The sequence below is a fragment of the Equus quagga genome, chromosome 1, assembly GCF_021613505.1.
Source record: "Equus quagga isolate Etosha38 chromosome 1, UCLA_HA_Equagga_1.0, whole genome shotgun sequence".
NCBI lineage: Eukaryota > Metazoa > Chordata > Mammalia > Perissodactyla > Equidae > Equus > Equus quagga.
The window spans coordinates 29,379,794-29,396,887 of record NC_060267.1 but is presented as its reverse complement, the minus strand read 5'-3'; the positions used below and the strand labels follow the sequence as shown (position 1 = coordinate 29,396,887).

Here is a 17,094-nt window from a genome sequence, read left to right as displayed (position 1 = left end):
AGAATCCGGAGCCCCTCGCCGCCCCTGGCCGCCGCAGCCCAGGCCATGCCGACCGGCTGCTGACCGCACGCAGGGGCCGGCCCAGAGGACACATGCGGCAGCAGCTGCCGCCTCGCCCTGATCCTCTCCCTGCATTCTCCATGTTGCATTTCTCGTCAGTTTCCCTGGCAGTGTAGCTGCTGCTGCCAGAGGAGCAGTCAGGGCTTGGCTCTCTGCTCATTCATCCAGCTACACTTTTCTTTTCCGTTTTTACCCTTCCCTTCCCATTTCCTTCTTCCTTACCCTGCCTGCTTTGCATCCATCTCCCCCACCCCATCACCCGCTCCTGCCTCCATCCACCGGGGCTATGGCCGCAGAAGAGGTATCGCAGACTGTGGACCATTATAAGACTGAGATAGAGAGGCTGACCAAGGAGCTCACAGAGACGACCCACGAGAAGATCCAGGCTGCCGAGTACGGGCTGGTGGTGCTGGAAGAGAAGCTGACCCTCAAACAGCAGTATGACGAGCTGGAGGCTGAGTACGACAGCCTCAAACAGGAGCTGGAGCAGCTGAAAGAGGTGAGTTGCCTGTCACCTTTTCCCTCCTCGGCCCCCGTCCCCCACCCCCAACGCCCACTCATCATTTATAAAGAAGTCGGAAAAGATGCTGTTGAAAGGCCTGTTTCTTCATCTTAGAGTCCTTTGTTGATAACTGAAGATTGAAAGAGTCCATTGTTTTTCCCCCAAGAGAAAAATTGCCCAGGGATTGAATGTGTAAGCTGGAATTTGGGAGGCAAGGGCTGTTAAGGCTGTGGGGGAGGGAGATTCATAAGTCTTCAAGTCTCAGCGCTCTAAGGCGACATTCAGTTGGGTTGGAATGTATAAATCAAACTTCTCAGAACTGCTGTGATTTCAAACTCAGGTTTCAGTGACAATCCCATAATCCACAAAGGTGATGAGTAGGTTTGTGCCGAGGACCCACAATTTCAGGTTCTGTGGTACCTCAGCCTTCTGCTGGCCGTAACCACCCCTTGATAAGAGAGGGAACTGTGATTAGAACTTCCGGCCAATCCCATTTGACAAAGGCTGGGCGGTCTTCATTCTTTTTGGCTTTAGTTATTCTTGTCGTCCGGCTGCAGGAGAAAAACAACTGCTGAGTGATCCCTCTGTCTTGATTTCACCTCTGAGTGAGGCTGGGCCATGCCCAAGTCTGATAAGGTCACCCTGACCAGGGAAAATTTAACTCCCCACAAATGATCAGAAAAGTGATATGTTTCAAATACATGGGTAGCTGTGCATTTCAATGAGGTTCTTCTGTTTGAAATGACTACATTTATGAAACCAGAGTATCACAAATGGGCCGTGTATGACACTTGTCCTCTTTTAGTCTTTTGATGTTTGGCTTCTTTTAAAGACTGGCTAATGTATTAGAGGAAAATAATGAATATGCTTTGATTTCCTATCAAACACTCATATGGGAATATACATATTGTTGAAGGAACTCAGTCTGTTTTGCCTGATTCCTGAGGCACTATGGGTAGCACGTAACCAGTTATAAATTTAAATGTACACACTGCTTTTCTATGTGACAAGTCCTTATTTTTAGGTGCATATTGGCATTTTAAATGTTAATTCTAATTTGGTGTATAATAATATCACAAATGTTTTTCTTATAACGTACTCAGTTTTTCGGGGAGTGTCTTGTGTTGTTACAGTTGAACACGATGACTTAAGACACGTATAATCAACTTGTCTTCTAATTTAGCACATAAAATGGTAAGCATTTGTACTGTCAGGTACGTTTTATTTTTATTCTGATGTCTAAATGCCAAAAAATAGATATATGGTAAAAACCCCAACTAGAAATCTGATTTTTGTGTATCAGGCTATAAATTTCTAGTTTATATTTTTCTTACCATGCACACGTCTGTTCTTAACAACAGCTGGACTTACTGGTATTTGCCAATTTAGATTAGTTCTTAGGCTGATATGTTTAAATTCAATGATGCTAAACCTTGTGGACTCAGGAAACAGGATGGTGATTGCAATTCTCAGAGATGTTTTGATGTTGTCTACACCTGTCAACACTGCTTTACCAAGACAAGGAAGTTCAAACCAGGCAATGGTAAGCCATCACCTCCTTGAGGAAGGAAGTGGACTTCATTTAGTGAAATGGAGTGTAACTGTCAACTGACCTTCCTGCTTGATTTAAACAACCCTTCTAGGGGGATTTCTGTGTCGTTTGCACTTGCCCTAAATAGTAAACCTCAATGCATTTTTGTCTGCCTTTCCTAGACCATGAGCACTTAAGGGGAGGAAGCTGTCTTAATTTACTTCGCAACCAAAGCCTTTAATACAAAACCCAGCACAGAGTGAGCAAGCAATAAATATTTAGTGAAAGAATAAGTTTATACTAGAAGAAGATACACTTTTATCAAGCTTTCACTAGTCAATATGGGTTAGTGTCAGAGAAAGACTAAGAAAATTTGGAAGTGTAGGAAGTGACTGGTATTTAAAAACTACCTGTATTACTTTCATCAGCGATAATCGGAAAAATGAGAAAAAAAGTTTTGTGGGAATAGTATAACATCAGTTTCTTAATACAGAATAGTGCAAATACCAATTATAAATTTTCTCTATAAAAATCTGAAGCATATTTGTATAACAGGAGGTTAATAAAAATTTATCAGGATTATTTTTACCGAATAATACTTATTTACATGTGTATTTTGAGTTGCATTTAGCATAAATATAGTTCAATTTTGGGTTTCTGATGAATTGGCTTACATAATTATATAAAAATGTATTTTAAGGTAATAAAATAATCATTATACCTGATTATTTGATAGTGAGACCTGTTATTTTCATCTTTTAAACATGATGTACACTTTAGTTGTGATTATTGTTTAAATGAGCTAAATCTGTCTCAATAATATTTCCTGTTTGAAAAGTAAATCCAAATAATTGTGCAAACTAAGGCATTCCAACGATGATATCATATAGAACCCATTTTTGAAAAACATGTTTTGTGAGTGGTCTGATTTTTCAAAAGGAAGGTTTGTTCGTTTTCAGGTATATATAGTAAACAATGTTGTCACGTTATATCTATTAAGCCATGTATAAAAGAAATCTTTGGCTTGTTTCTAGGTTCTTTCAACAAATACGATCCATTTAAAAATAACTGGATCACTTCTGGGACTGTCAGCAGAGGAACACTGTATTAAGTCCAAGTTGGACATTAGGATTTGCAGTGTAGCCACCCAGCTCAGTCTTTACAGCTCATTTTGTTTTCGAGAGTCAGCACCCAGCAATGTGGCTGTCCTCCTTCCCGGGCTGTGTCTGCTGTGACAATGATGCAAGTGAGCAGGGCTGCCTGAAGATGTGCAAAATCAGGATGATGAAGTCAGTAATTTTTTTCTGATGTCTTTCCTCGGTCTGGATTGCTTTTTGGCCTGAGCTGCTGTCCTTTGGGGCTCTGCTCCGTGCCTCCATGACTGCTGTAATTCTGTTCCCAAAAGAACACACTTGAAAGCAAAGTACTAAGGATCTGAAAGAAGGATGACTTCTGACATCGTCATAACGTCCTCCTTTATATTATCTTTGGGCGCCTGGACAAAGCAACATGTCCACTAGAATACTTGACCATAGTTTTAGAAGCTCACAAATAATCCTTGCTTTTCAGTGACCTGGGGAGCACCCGTGCCCAGTTATGTTCCCGGCCTGGCTGACTGTATGTTTGGGATGTGCATAAATCAGCACTGTGGCTGTCACCCAGGCCAAAATAGTGTTTGAAGAAGAGTCATGTTCTAAAATAATTCGAAAACTAAAAATATACATACGTTAAAAAGGTACCCCGAATTTAAAGGTTTTTTTTAAACGTAAAAATTGTTCGAAATTTAAAATGTAGTAAACTTTAAAAAGATTCCCTTAGAAAGGAATGATTCAGCATTCCCGGTAGCATTTTAGAAAACATGTCTGTGTGACAACTTTCGAAAAGGTTTGCAGCTAGGTTACAGTAGACTATGTACTAAGAATCTTCAACTCATTCTCTTGCTCATTTTCTCATCCCTAATGCCGAGGATAGAGCCCAACTGCTGAAGAAGCGCTTTCTGAGCGTGGAGCAGCGTCTCCTCCTGGAGCCAACTTTGTGCTTTTTCAGGGCTATAGTTAAATCATTCAAGAAATAAACATTTAACTTATACTCCTTTAGAGATTGTCACATTAGGGACCTGATGAAAGCCATTTAATCGTCTGGATTCATGTTTAAACAGAACTAATTTTTTTTCCTTATATGCTTAGAAAGATTGTTAGCTTTATCTCTGTAAATTCTAAATCATGAAATCATACAGGGAAAAATAACCACAGATTTCTTTTCCAATATACAAATAAACATAGAGAAAGTTAGTACTTAATTTATTTACCTAAGCTAGTATTTTTTCTCTCTTATTGTTTTTAAAGAAGAAATGATTATATTTATTATCATATTTATTAGTAAATTAATGTAAAAATCTAAAATATATCAACATATGCTTTTGGAAACTTTATAAACAGCCTCAACAAACAAACATGATCGCTTTGAATTACATTTCTTTTTTTGACCTAATTGCTCTAACTTGCATCATCCTTTCTTTTTATTTCAACTCCAGATTTTACCTCTGACAGAGCTATTTCTTAGAGATCATTTAGCTTGATTTTATAGTCTTTCATCACATTCGCCATGTTTACATGAACAGGTACAGAAGGCAAGGTTTGCAGATTTTTTCAGAATTTCATGTTTACAAATATTCTGCACTATCGTTCTCTTAAGTACTCTTGTTCTTTATAGCTATTGCATTCCAAATTTGAAAATATGATAATTACTTGCATGTTGAAATACATAGTAAAGGACTTTCTCACACATAAAGTTATACCTCTAAAAATAGCTGTGAAGGAGAGGAGGGCATGAAGAGAGACATAATTGTACTATTAAATAATTCGTTATGCTAAAAGAGAGGGGCCATGTGAAGTCAAGTGGCAGGAGATGAAATTGGGAAAGTGGCAGCGGCCACATTTTTTCTTGGGGAGGGGAACCATTAAAAGGAAATGAAAGGAAACACTTAGTAACTGTGTTTGATGCCTTCCATCTTGTCTCATTCTTCAGAGTAACTCAGAGGCATAGTGCCCGTTTTTACAGATAAGAAAATAGTAAGAATACTAAAGCATTGAACTATGTACAAAGCTCTCATTTAGGACTATGGGCTTTGCATGCCTTATCTTTAATTCTTCTAACAGTCCTTTTACAAGGTAGATATGACTCGAATTATACAGATGAGGAAAGTGGGTCTTAGATTAAAGATTCTTCTGAAGACTGCAAAGCTGAGTGGTGAAACCTGGTTTAGGAAGAAGCCCGCTTTTCATTGCACCATACTACCTGAGAGGGTGGGACGTCTGAGCCAGAGCCACAGGTGCAATTCAGAAGGTCGTGGTGTAGGTCTCAGAGAGTGAATTGGAGCCATGCAGGAACAGTAGGGACTTTGAGGAGGGAGCAAACCTACGAGCTATTTAGGAGGCGTAGGGTGGAACATGGCATTGGATGTGAATGGATGTGGAAAGTGAGGAAAAGAGTAGAGTTGAGAATCTTCTAAGATGGATAGAAGGTGGTTCCATTTACAAAGGAAGGTACTATGGGGGAAGGGTGGTTTTAGAGGGTGAGGTTGATGACCAAGTTATATGAGCCCCTTTAATTCATATTTCCTTCATAAGTTGTGTAATAAATTCAAAAACTCAACTCTCAGTTTAAATTTGTTTCCTTAAGATTTTATTTTTACTTCTTCTCTCCAAAACCCCCTGGTACGTAGTTGTATATATGTTTAGTTGTGGGTCCTTCTGGTTATGCTGTGTGGGGTGCCGCCTCAGCATGGCTTGATGAGCGGTGCTAGGTCTGTGCCCAGGATCTGAACTGGCGAAACTCTGGGCCGCTGAAGCGGAGCGCGTGAACTTAACCACTTGGCCACAGGGCCGACCCCTCAGTTTAATAAAACAAATGAATAATTTGTGCAATTGGTTGTCATTTTATTCAGACCTAATTTCCACAATGTGGAAGATGTGAACAATTGAACAATGTTTTCACCGATTTAATTACATGCTGAATTAGGAAATGTGCAAACTAGTAAACAATGGGCTAGGCTGGCACAGCGGGGACCCCAAGGGCAGCCTAAATGGAAAACTAGCCCTTGCTGACCTCTTAGGTTAGAAGGGCTGGGAGCAACAGCACTCACCCCTTGCTGACTGATACTTAAAATTCCATTAGCGCTTTTAAATTTTTTTTCCTTTTTTTTATCATAAAAGTTTGATTGCTCTTTAAAAATTACAATTGTGTGATTAGGATGGTGTATGGCAGCAATCCAAGTTACATGAAAGCATATACAAATTAATAATTTCCCCTTCTTCCCCCACCAGTTCTGTCTCTATTGCTAATACTTTAGCGAGTATTTTCTTTATTTGTTTTAAATATCTTTAAACATATGAATTCATACACAGGATTTTTGGTTGTTCTTGTTCTTTTGTTTTTATAAAAATGACGTCATGCCATACATATTACTCTGCAAGCTGGCAGTTTTCATTGAATAGTACGTCATTTTAAAATGCAGATATTTCTAGAACAGGGCTGCATTTTTAAGGCACTGATGTTTCAAGTGTGAAGAAAATCCGGACAGACTAGGGAAGAAAACCAGAGAGCCTCAGGGAGAGTGGGTGACCCTGGGAGGTGGGAGGGGAGGAGAGGGCCAGGTTCTGCCCTGAGGATAGCTTGGGTGGTAAGTGGGAGAGAAAACAAAGGTGTGGCTATGGGTAAAAGAAACAGATGGAATTGGTTGTCCCATGGCAGGCCTGTGTGATAATACCAAGCGAAAAGATGGAAAGTTTTGTGGGTGAATTAGCAGCGATTTTGATTCCTTGTCTTCTTGGCTGGTGCTGGAGGTCGGTGTATCAGCATAATAGGTGGCTGGATTCCATGGCCAGCGAGACTCAGTCCTGCAGGGTGGCCACATCCTGTCTATTCTGGGTCTTGGTAAGAAGCCAAGATGATTCAGGCAATTGGGCCTCATTACATTATCCCATCCTTGCTCTGTGATAGTTGAGTTTTGAGATAGTTGGTTAGGATCTTATACAGCATCTCAGATTCAGCATGCTATGCAGGTGATGGGGAGAAGAGGGTACAAGACAGGAGATTGTTCAGCAAAAGTGTTCTTCCTTGTTACGGTGGAAGGGAGTTTGAGTGGCCATGAATACCTCTCCCTCCTGGGACTTAATTACTTTGTCTATAAAATTAAGGGGTTGGAATAGATAAGCTCTATGATTTTTATTATCTTTAAATTTCTGTGACGCTGTGTTTTAGAGTTACTGAGTCTACTTATTAACCTGTCCTTTTCAAATTTGTTCTGTTTTTTACGAAGTACAGAATAATCTTACTTAATTGCAATAACTTCACTTAGCCTTTGGGGTTTTGCATCAACGGTTTTTTTATTCCTCCAATCTATTTCCACTCTGGTCACTCGGTTCCAGCCAGCATAACCCACCTTTTTCACACTTGTACTCTGTCTGTCCACAATTTTTTTTAAAAAAAACAATTCATAGTTCTCCTTTGAACACCTGGCCCAAACTCATTTCCCTTCCAGATTCTCTTCTCTAGTCACGCCTGTACTGTATGGAACTGATTCACTGAGGTTGTTTTCACCGACCTATTTATACTTGGCTTCAGAGAGCAGAGCGAGGCCCAGTGGGTCCCTGGAAGACAGACTTTGGATCAAAATAAAGAACTAACAAGTATAGTTGTCCAGTAATGAATGAGGCAGCCTTCTTTATGAAGTAGTGAGTTCCCCATCACCAAAAAGTTTGAGGCTAGTCGACCATGTGCTGGGAATACTGTCTGGAGGGTTTGTGGTTGGAAAGGGGTTTATATGGAATAATCTCAAAGGTCCGTCTCCTAGTCTGAGGTTTTTGAAAATCATTTTAGGTCTTCCATGTAAGTGTACATATGTTTGTATTTTTTATACTCTCTTCCCCCTGACTCACAGTGTTTCCAACATGGTTAAATTTTTCTGTTTAGCATTTCACAGTATGTATGACTTTTGAACATTTCAAGTGTTTTCAAAGTGTGTCAAAAGTTTATCTTAATTTTGATTTATGTTGTGCTTGATTTTCAGGAAAAAACTGATGTATAATAAAAAAATTGGATGACTATCTCTGTAAATTTTGGGAAGTTTCACTTTAACTTTATACATTTTGAAGCTATATAGTTGCATTGATGGCAGTCTAGAGCCTCCAGAATCTTTGTTTTCATACACACACGTGCACACACTTGCACATACATGTGCGTACATGATTATATATTTTGTCATTTACACTTGGTCCAATATTTTGTAATCTGCCTTGCCAACTATTTACATTGTATACCTATCTGAGTTTTTCTTTTTGCTTTAGATTTTCCATTACCTCTTGTTCTGTTTCATTTATTCATTCAAAAATATGTATTGAGTGGCTGCTATGATGGGCGCTGTGCCACTTGCTCAAGATACAACCTTGAACAAGACTGACAAGGTGGAGCTGCCTGAATGGAGTTTGTTTCAGACCAGGCGATAGTCAGGAAACACACACACACTTCAGATGGGAGATGTGCCCTGAGTGAAAAGGTGGAGGCTTGCTGGGGAAAGTGTGGTCAGGAAAAGCCTCTCCCAGGGAGTGACATCTGAGCTCGGACCTGAATGATGAGAAGGAGCTGGTCATCTGGAAATTGGGGGAAGTGATTTTTAGAAAGAGGGACAAGGGCAAGGATCTTGGAACTCTGCAGTTGTTAGGGGAAATGATGGGTCACCATGCCCTGTAAAAATAACCATTCGTATTTGAAAAATGAGCATCTGTAAAGTAGTATATTGCCTTTGGATTTTTTGAATGAGATTTTGGGTCTCAACCATTGAAAGTGTTTGAGCAGAGCCTAGATACTGCCTGAGCTCTTCTTTTAGAAGAGATGAGTCAGAACTAGTGACGTCCAATACAGACTACACAAAGCATCACCTTGGTGGTTTATAAAAATACTGCTACCTGGACCCCACTCCAAGACAGTTCAATCAGAGTCTTGGAGGAGGAGCCAGGACTTCAGTATGTGACCCCCCATCTCCACCCCAGGTGGAGCCAGGGCTGAGAACCTCTTCTCTAGATACTTCCAACTCTGAGAATAAATCACTCCGTAGGAACAGAAGTGTTTGGTAAGAAAAGCTGGGAAGTTCTGAGCTAAGATATAAATCTTAATTGTGCAGTCTTTTTTACTTGTCTTCTCTATTTTGGAATTGACGCTGTAAAGCCTTTCAGAAAACTAACAAACATCATCAAAGACTCAACTATATTAGAGATGTTTGTTAAATTAGACTGTGTTTAATTTTCTATTCTTCAGGGTTGTTTAAAGTTTCTTTTAAAAGTTATTTCTTTGTTTTGTCTGTTTTGTTGCTTTATTCTGCTTGCAGTTGTTTATACCAACTTTACAAGTTCCAAAATAGAATATTAAAAACGAATTGCTTCGATGGATTGATCTTTAACATCTGAGGTTATTTTCATTGTTCTTTTGGTTGTACATGCTTACTGTTTTTCAACATTATTTTATGGAGAAATGGCACTACTCTAAAATGTAATATTCAACTGCTATGTTTCTATCTTTAAATTTAGGATTGAAAATAAGAAACCTGTTTACATTTATGGGAAGTACACAATAACAGTAGCAATTTCCTTAGGAATGTTTGTTGCCCAGTTTGGCGTGGGTCTGTAATGGAAGGTTTAGAATGATGGGTCTTTGTTTTTCTCTCGCATACTGCAGACTAATGTGGAATCAAATGCCACTGTTGAAGAGCCCTTAGCCATCAAGTTTTGAAACTGAAAGAGGTTTATATTATAACACGGATGTGCCTTGTTGATAAGGCTCACTGATTGCCGTTTTCTAGAAAGTTTTAGGAGATTTTTTGAAGTTGACCTCAGCATGAGGTAACTAGATGGAGACAGGATGAGTCTAATCTTGTCCATGACTTCCTTTGTGGAGCCGAAGATACTGTCACCTTGCACATGATCTCTTTGGCATGCACGGCAATTTTTTACTCTTTAAATCACAATCTGTTTTTCTTTCTGCTAATGCTAGTGTGTGCAAAGAGCCTTTAAGCTCAAATCTCAAGAAAATAAAATTAAAAAGGAAAAACAACAATTAGAGAGAATAAAAGGAAATAATAGAATGTGTTAAAAAGCCAATTATAAATCCCTTTTGAATTGTTGACTGGGTTATTTTTTAAAAATTGCTAAGGCTCTTGATTAGTGTTGGTAATTCAGAATTAACTTTGGTTTAATGATCTAGTTCTAATGATCTGGACAACAAGAATATTCCCTTTTTGCAAATATTTTAAAATGGTTTAGAATTCTTAAGAACCCTTTCTTAAGAGTTCTTAGGTCCTCTATCTTAATCAACATAGTTATTTCCAATCAAGTTTTGTGTGCTTTTTTCCCTTTACCAAAATAAATAATATATCTTTGCAAGCCACGTTGAAGTGTTTGGGATAATTTGCTAAAATTGAGACTGGGATCTCAAAACCGCAATTACATTTGTAGGCGATGGTTACAGTAAGACATTTCGGGAAAAGGCAATGAAAAGAACTCTAGACCAATGAGAATTTGGTCATCATTGATCAATTCCAAGTGAAAAAATTTTAAGTTTCATCTTAATTTGTGAGGCTAGTGTGACTTAGAAATTTGGAAAATGGACACCAAAGTAAATACTGTGAGCAGATAGGTCGTTGCAGAAAGCTAAATATGATTTGTTCATTCTTTCTACAATGATGATGTATTTAGTGCCTCCTGTGTGTTAGGCACAGATCTGGGTGCTAAGGCTACAGCAGAGAACAAACCCACAGAAATCTCCATGTTCATGAAGCTTACATTCTTGAGAAGGGGGACAATAAATAGTGAATACATAAAATTGAATGTTAGATCGTCCTAAATGGTATAGAGAAAAATAGAGGAGAGAGGAGGAGGCAGGGTGTGAAGTGAGAAGAGGTTGCTGTTTTCAATAGTCAGAGAGAGCCTGCTTGAGAAGGAAAGCAAAGAGGGGTTTAGTGAGGGGGTGAATAGTGGGTGAGTCAGAGAGGGAATGGGGGTCAAATGATGGAGCAGGTTTTTGGTTGTTATCAGGACTTTGGCTTTTGCTATAAGGAGAGGAGAAACTTTTAGAGGATTTTGAGCCAAAGAGTCACAAAGTTCTGCCCTTTTCCCCCCACTGAGATAACCTGTGTGTGCATTCAAGCAAGACTCTGACCTCCTTCATGGGAAAGGAGTTTAAATCAACCTGACAGCTCGTGAGATATGTTGCATTCTTTTCTTTTTTCATTCATCACAAGGGTTTAATAGATGTGTATGGTATTGCATTGATTTAGGCTAGAAAAAAAATACAGATGAAGTTATTTAGACAGCCAGCAATTTTGAAAAAAGCTTGGAATAAACCACTTGTTTAAAAAATAACCATTTGACCAATTATACCAGTTTACTAAAAATGACTGACTTGCCAGGTTCTTTGTACCTGAATCTTCACCTAATTCTGGTCTACTCTCTGTCCTTATTCTGGAGCATATCAGCCACCTGGTAGACCGTAGGACATAAAGACAGTTTCAACAGTGTGTTACTGGTTCTGTGCTACAGCTGATGTTTTAGTGCCTGAGAGCCTGGAATGAATGCTAGTCTTTCATTCATTCATTCATTCATATATTAAATATTCAGAGAGCATCAGTTATATGACAAGCATTATGCTGGGTATACAAAAATGAGGAAGACATGGTCTGTATTTTTAAGTTAGTTATTTACTGTTGGAGGCAATAGACATGCACAAATGTGATTATGATATTTTACTGGCAAGATCACAGGCTTTTGAGTCAGAACAATCTATTTTTGAATCCCTTTAGTAGCTATGTGATCTTAGGCTAATACTTAAAACTCTATGAACCTCACTTTCCTCCTCTGTAAAATGGAGGAGCATAATCACTAGGGATGTTAAAGAAAAATTGATGTAAAGCATTTAATACAGTCCCTGACACATAGTAGGCACTACTAAATGAGGGATGTGATGCTGATAATAATAGTAAAATAACAAAGGTAATAACGTGTTGTCTGTGCTTGATAGGACGCCAAAGTGGAGGGCAGCAAACTCAAAGGAATCAGAGCAAACTTCTTGATCAAGGCGACATGTGAGGGGGCATGAAGAATGATAAGGACTTTGCAGACAGATGGGAGGAGCAGAGTCGTTCAGGAAGAGGAAAGAGGTTGCTAAGGAGGGAAGGTTGGAGAGATTGTTGCTTGTCAGCAGCTGTGTTGTTTGCAGGTGGTATTTGAAATGGGAGGAGAGGTGGGAGGTGAGCCTGGAGAGATGGTTTGGGGCCAGACTGTGGATGAAGGGCCTTGTAATTAGGCCTGTCGGTCCCTGCCAGCCAAGGCTTTGGCGTAGCTGACTGTAATGAAGTCTGCAACAGGAGAGCCAGGCGCAGTGACACTGTAAGAAGTACCTCCAGCTAACAAGGAGTCTGGAAGTATCTGCTGCTCCCATGCCCTCTGTTGGCTGTGTTTTAGGCTTTGTTTTAGCCTCATGGCCTCTTGTAAATGAGAGAGTGGCAGCTTCCCGATCTTACCCACATTGTGACCATCCGTTAATTCCGCTTCGGTTTGGGTCCTCAGTGCTTGCTGTCCTTCCATGTGGTTGGTCTGGTGCTGCTCCTGGTGACCCTGATCTTTCATACACCCCTCGGATTCCCGAATCTCTGGGCTCTGAGAGCCGTAATGCCCTGCAGTCTTGACTTAGATTCTTAGATTGATTGGATTTGGATGTTGAGCTCTGTCGATAGGAGACTTGAATACTCCCTTGCCCATTGGCTTTGCTAATTAGGATTACTTTGTCGTTGTCCTCCTCTCTCTTGTCTTTTCTCTCAGTTGCCGTTGATTCAGGTTCAACCTCCATTTCGCTTCTCCTCTGGGAGAGTCTCCCTTATGCCCCTTGAAGAAGGTCAGGCCACTTATGGGAGTGGTAAGGAGCTTAAACTTTATATACCACGGGAAAAGCATTGAAAGTTTCAAAGCAGGAGAGTAACATCGTTAGCTTTATGTTTTAAAACTGATTTTTTGGCTTTTGATTCTGGCAGTACAGTGGTCTAGGACTTCTGACTAACCCTTCTGCTGGGAACAATTAAAAATGCTAGATAAAATATAAAACTAGCCCTTAAAATACATGAATGAATTGTCTTCATAGTAAGGATGCTGAGACGTTAAAACTGAATTAGAGCAAGAACCTTTAGAAGTAGGCAGTATGTCAGCGCTGACGTTTGCCTTGGGTGCATTTGCTGAATGAGGCAAAACTGAGCATCGTTCCTATGGGCCATGTAGGGTAGAGGAAATAGGAGACAAAGCCTAGAACCCTCCAAGTTTGGACCCCAAAGGATTTCACACTCAGCGTAAGGGAGAATTGGATATACTGTCCTACCCCATCTCCGACAGGGACGACATGAAAAATTGGGTGTCTCTCCTCAGACTTCACACTCCACCGATTGGCTCTCACCAGCGTTTGCAGACTGTTCGCACAGAGTGTGTGTGGAGGGGCTGAAATCCAAAAAACCTTAAGGTCAGAATTTGCTTTAGAGTGATCCCCGCTGGTCATGCCTGCAGACATCTGTCAGAAGCACGTACAGACCTGCTTTGAAGAAACCTGCTGTCATGGTGGACTAGAAAGAATTACCACAGATAATATTCTAAAAAGATGTGAGCCCAAGGCAAAAATTTTTTTAAAATTGCAAAAATATACAAGGAACAAGGCACCATCGGCTCCACATCCTTCTCATTCTTTTGTACGGTCAGACTTGAGAACATTTGCCTAGTGAGGTAGATGTGAAACGGTATCTCATTGTAGCTTTAGTTTGCATTTTGTGACTATTAATGAGGTTAAGCATCTTCTTAAGTGTTTATAGGCATTTATATTTCCCCTTCATTGAAATGCTTTTTCTTGTCTTTTGCCCATTTTTCTGCTGGGATTGTTTATATTTTTCTTACTGATTTGTAGGAGTATATATCTATCTTTATATTCTATACACTAAGCCTATCTCAATTATATATGTTGGAAATCTCTTTTCCTAGTTTGTGGCTTATCTTTCCACTTTTTTTGGGTTCCCTTTGATAAAGAGAGCTTCGTAATTTTAATTTTAATTGATTCATCACTCTTTCCTGTTTATAGATTGGCTTTTTAAAATTCTTGTTTAAGAAAGCCTTTCTTACTATATAAGCTCATAAAAATATTCACCTATATCGTTTTCCAGACGTCTTATGGTTTGCCTTTTATATTTAAATCTTTAATTCTCCCTGAAATTGATTTCTGTGTTTGATATAAAACAGAAATCTAATTTGTTTTTTTTCCCCATAATTTTCCCCCCATAAAATTGGATTGCCAGTTACCCAACGCCACCAGTTATTGAACAGTCTCTCTTTCCTCCACTAATCTTCAATTTCTGCTTTGTCATAAATCAAGTGTCTATGTAGGCATAGGTCTATTTCTGGACTATTCTGTTCCATTAGTTGTTGGTCTATTCCTGTGCAAACACCACATTGTCTTTCCATTAGAGCTTTATGATAAGTTCTTGATAGCTGGTGGGATACTTCACCCGTTTTGCTCTGCGTTAGGAGTCTTCCTCTTTGCTCTCATTGGCTCTCTGCTTTGACATGCATTCAACATTTACAAAGAAGCAGCGAGTGAGTGAGGGCAGATCGCGCTGTTGATTTCCTTCTCCCCAGTAGGTGTTAAGGAAGGGGATTCTGAGTGTCTGGTTGTGGTTGTCCTAGACTTTGTTGGCATTTTTATAAGCAAAGTACACAAGCTCCAACAAGGGAACTCAATTGTCTAATTAGGTTTTGCTAGAAACCTTAATGGGATCTGTGATCTAATTCTTAAGAAGTCACTTTGGAGAAAAATACTGTTTAAGAGCTTTTCAGAAAGTATTAAAAAATAATACAAGCTCTAATCCACAAAGTCCCTTTTGTGGCTTTTGAGCCACATATTTCCAACTTAAGCATCTGAAACATCTTATTACCTATAGCTCTGTGAAAAATCTTCCTTTGGTTATTTTCCTTCATTTCACAGTCATTGGAAAAATAATTTTCTCCACTGATTCCCAGTCAACTGGCCTATTTAGTTATAAATAACTTCATACTCCTGTAAAATTGAAAACTTTTATGGAAAAAGCTCAGATGAAATATTACTTACATAGGAATTAATTTCTTTTTTTATCAGTTTACATTACTTCATTTTTAATATTTTGAAAAATGGCATTGTCCCTCTTCTCACTTTAAAGAACTTTAGGGGCCAGCCCTGTGGTGTAGTGGTTAAGTTCGGTGTGCTCCACTTCAGTGGCCCAGGGTTCACCAGTTCAAATCCTGGGCACAGACCTACACCACTCATCAGCCATGCTGTGGTGGCAACCCACATACAAAATAGAGGAAGATTGGCACAAATGTCAGTTTACGGCTAATCTTCCTCAAGCAAAAAAAGAGGAAGATTGGCAACAGGTGTTAGCTCAGGGCAAATCTTCCTCACCAAAAACCCAAAAAACTTCATAGAATTGTTTGTGCTCAGATAGTTTTAAACCCAAAAATTTTCCCTGAAGTTTATAGCTTAATTATATTTTCAAATCAATATATTTGAGGGTTGCCCCCCATAACATCAATAATCTGGAGAGGAAAAATTCAGCAATCTGGCATCTTGTTAAAACTCTCTCTTCAACATTAAAAAATAGGACTTCTCCAGTGCCTTTTTTCTCCCTCTATACTTTTCTTTGTCATGGTCTTTTATCCTTTCTCTCTTCTTTGACTTTACGCTAGAAATTCAAGGATTTAATGGATCAGTAAAGAGTGAACTCTAATTAGAAGAAAATTCCTGAGAACACATTAAATGTGAATGTGGAGGAAATCTTCCTAAGCAAGATATAAAACTTGGAATCAAAAGACAGGACTGAAACATTTGGTTACATAGAAATTTAAATAAACAAATATCATACACACCATAAGCCAAAGTCAAATACAAACAACAGACTGGAACAAATAATGTAACATGGTTGACTTACAAAGATTATTATCCCGAATGTACAGCTCCTATGAGTTGATTGAAAACAACAATAATACAATAGGAAATGGGCAAAGACTATAACTAGACAAACAGAGGAACATTTTCAAATAATCAATAAACATGTGGAAAGATGCGCATTCTTAGTAGTCAGTGAATGCAAATTAATAATAATGACCAGTGTTTACTTTTTTACCAATTGACTTACAAAAATTTTAAATATTGGTATATACGGTGTTGGCAAGTGTGTGGCTATGTCAGCATTCTCATGCATTGTTTGTGGAAGTGTGAATTGCTATGAGCTTTGAGAATGTGATCTGGCAGTCTGTATGATGATATAAAATGTACACAATCTTTTGGCCCAACGATTTCACACAAACCATACGTAACTGTATACCAGGCCCCAAAGAAAAGCACTGTTTAGCATTTGGTATCTAATCTAGACCCTGTCTAAGCATAGATCGTATACATGTGGAACATAAAAAAATCAAATTATACTCATTCTTCTTTAACATATCTTAACAGACTTCTGTGTGTTTAAATAAATAATGCTTCTGCATATTTAAAGAAAATCATATTTTAAAATCTAGCTGTAATCCTACACATCCCACTTATCACTTCCTCCTTAGCCCATTTCCTACACCTTTGAACTTTTGACTTAGCCCTCTCAAAGTGTGACTTAAAAAAAAATTATGTTGTGTTAATTTTTAGCTCTCCTTGGTCATGAAAATTTGTTTGTGAACATTTTTGCCAGAAGGTGATGCTCATTCTCTGTTCTGGTGGATTCAGGAGTTGCTCCTCCCAGAGCAAAAGGGACCGGCAGCACGTGTCTTATTGTTGCCCCCCGAAGCATTGCTCTGCTGACCACATGAGCCGGAAGAAGCTACACATTTATTCTGAGGTTTGCAAAAATACTGTGCTCATTAAAAACCCCCTTTCACATTTCGTGAAAGTTAGGTGGTGA

The 17,094-nt window shown here is 39.1% G+C and overlaps 1 protein-coding gene across 6 annotated transcripts in view; it reads left to right on the top strand.

The window, feature by feature from the left end:
• The first annotated feature begins 345 nt into the window (after positions 1-345).
• BICD1 (BICD cargo adaptor 1) overlaps positions 346-17,094 on the top strand; it is a 208,687-nt gene continuing 191,938 nt past the window's right edge. For all 6 annotated transcript variants that reach the window (XM_046647535.1, XM_046647517.1, XM_046647501.1 and 3 more), the window contains exon 1: positions 346-559. In XM_046647535.1, coding sequence (XP_046503491.1) covers positions 347-559 — 213 coding nt within the window. In that variant the 5' untranslated portion in view covers position 346. The remainder of the gene's footprint in view (positions 560-17,094) is intronic.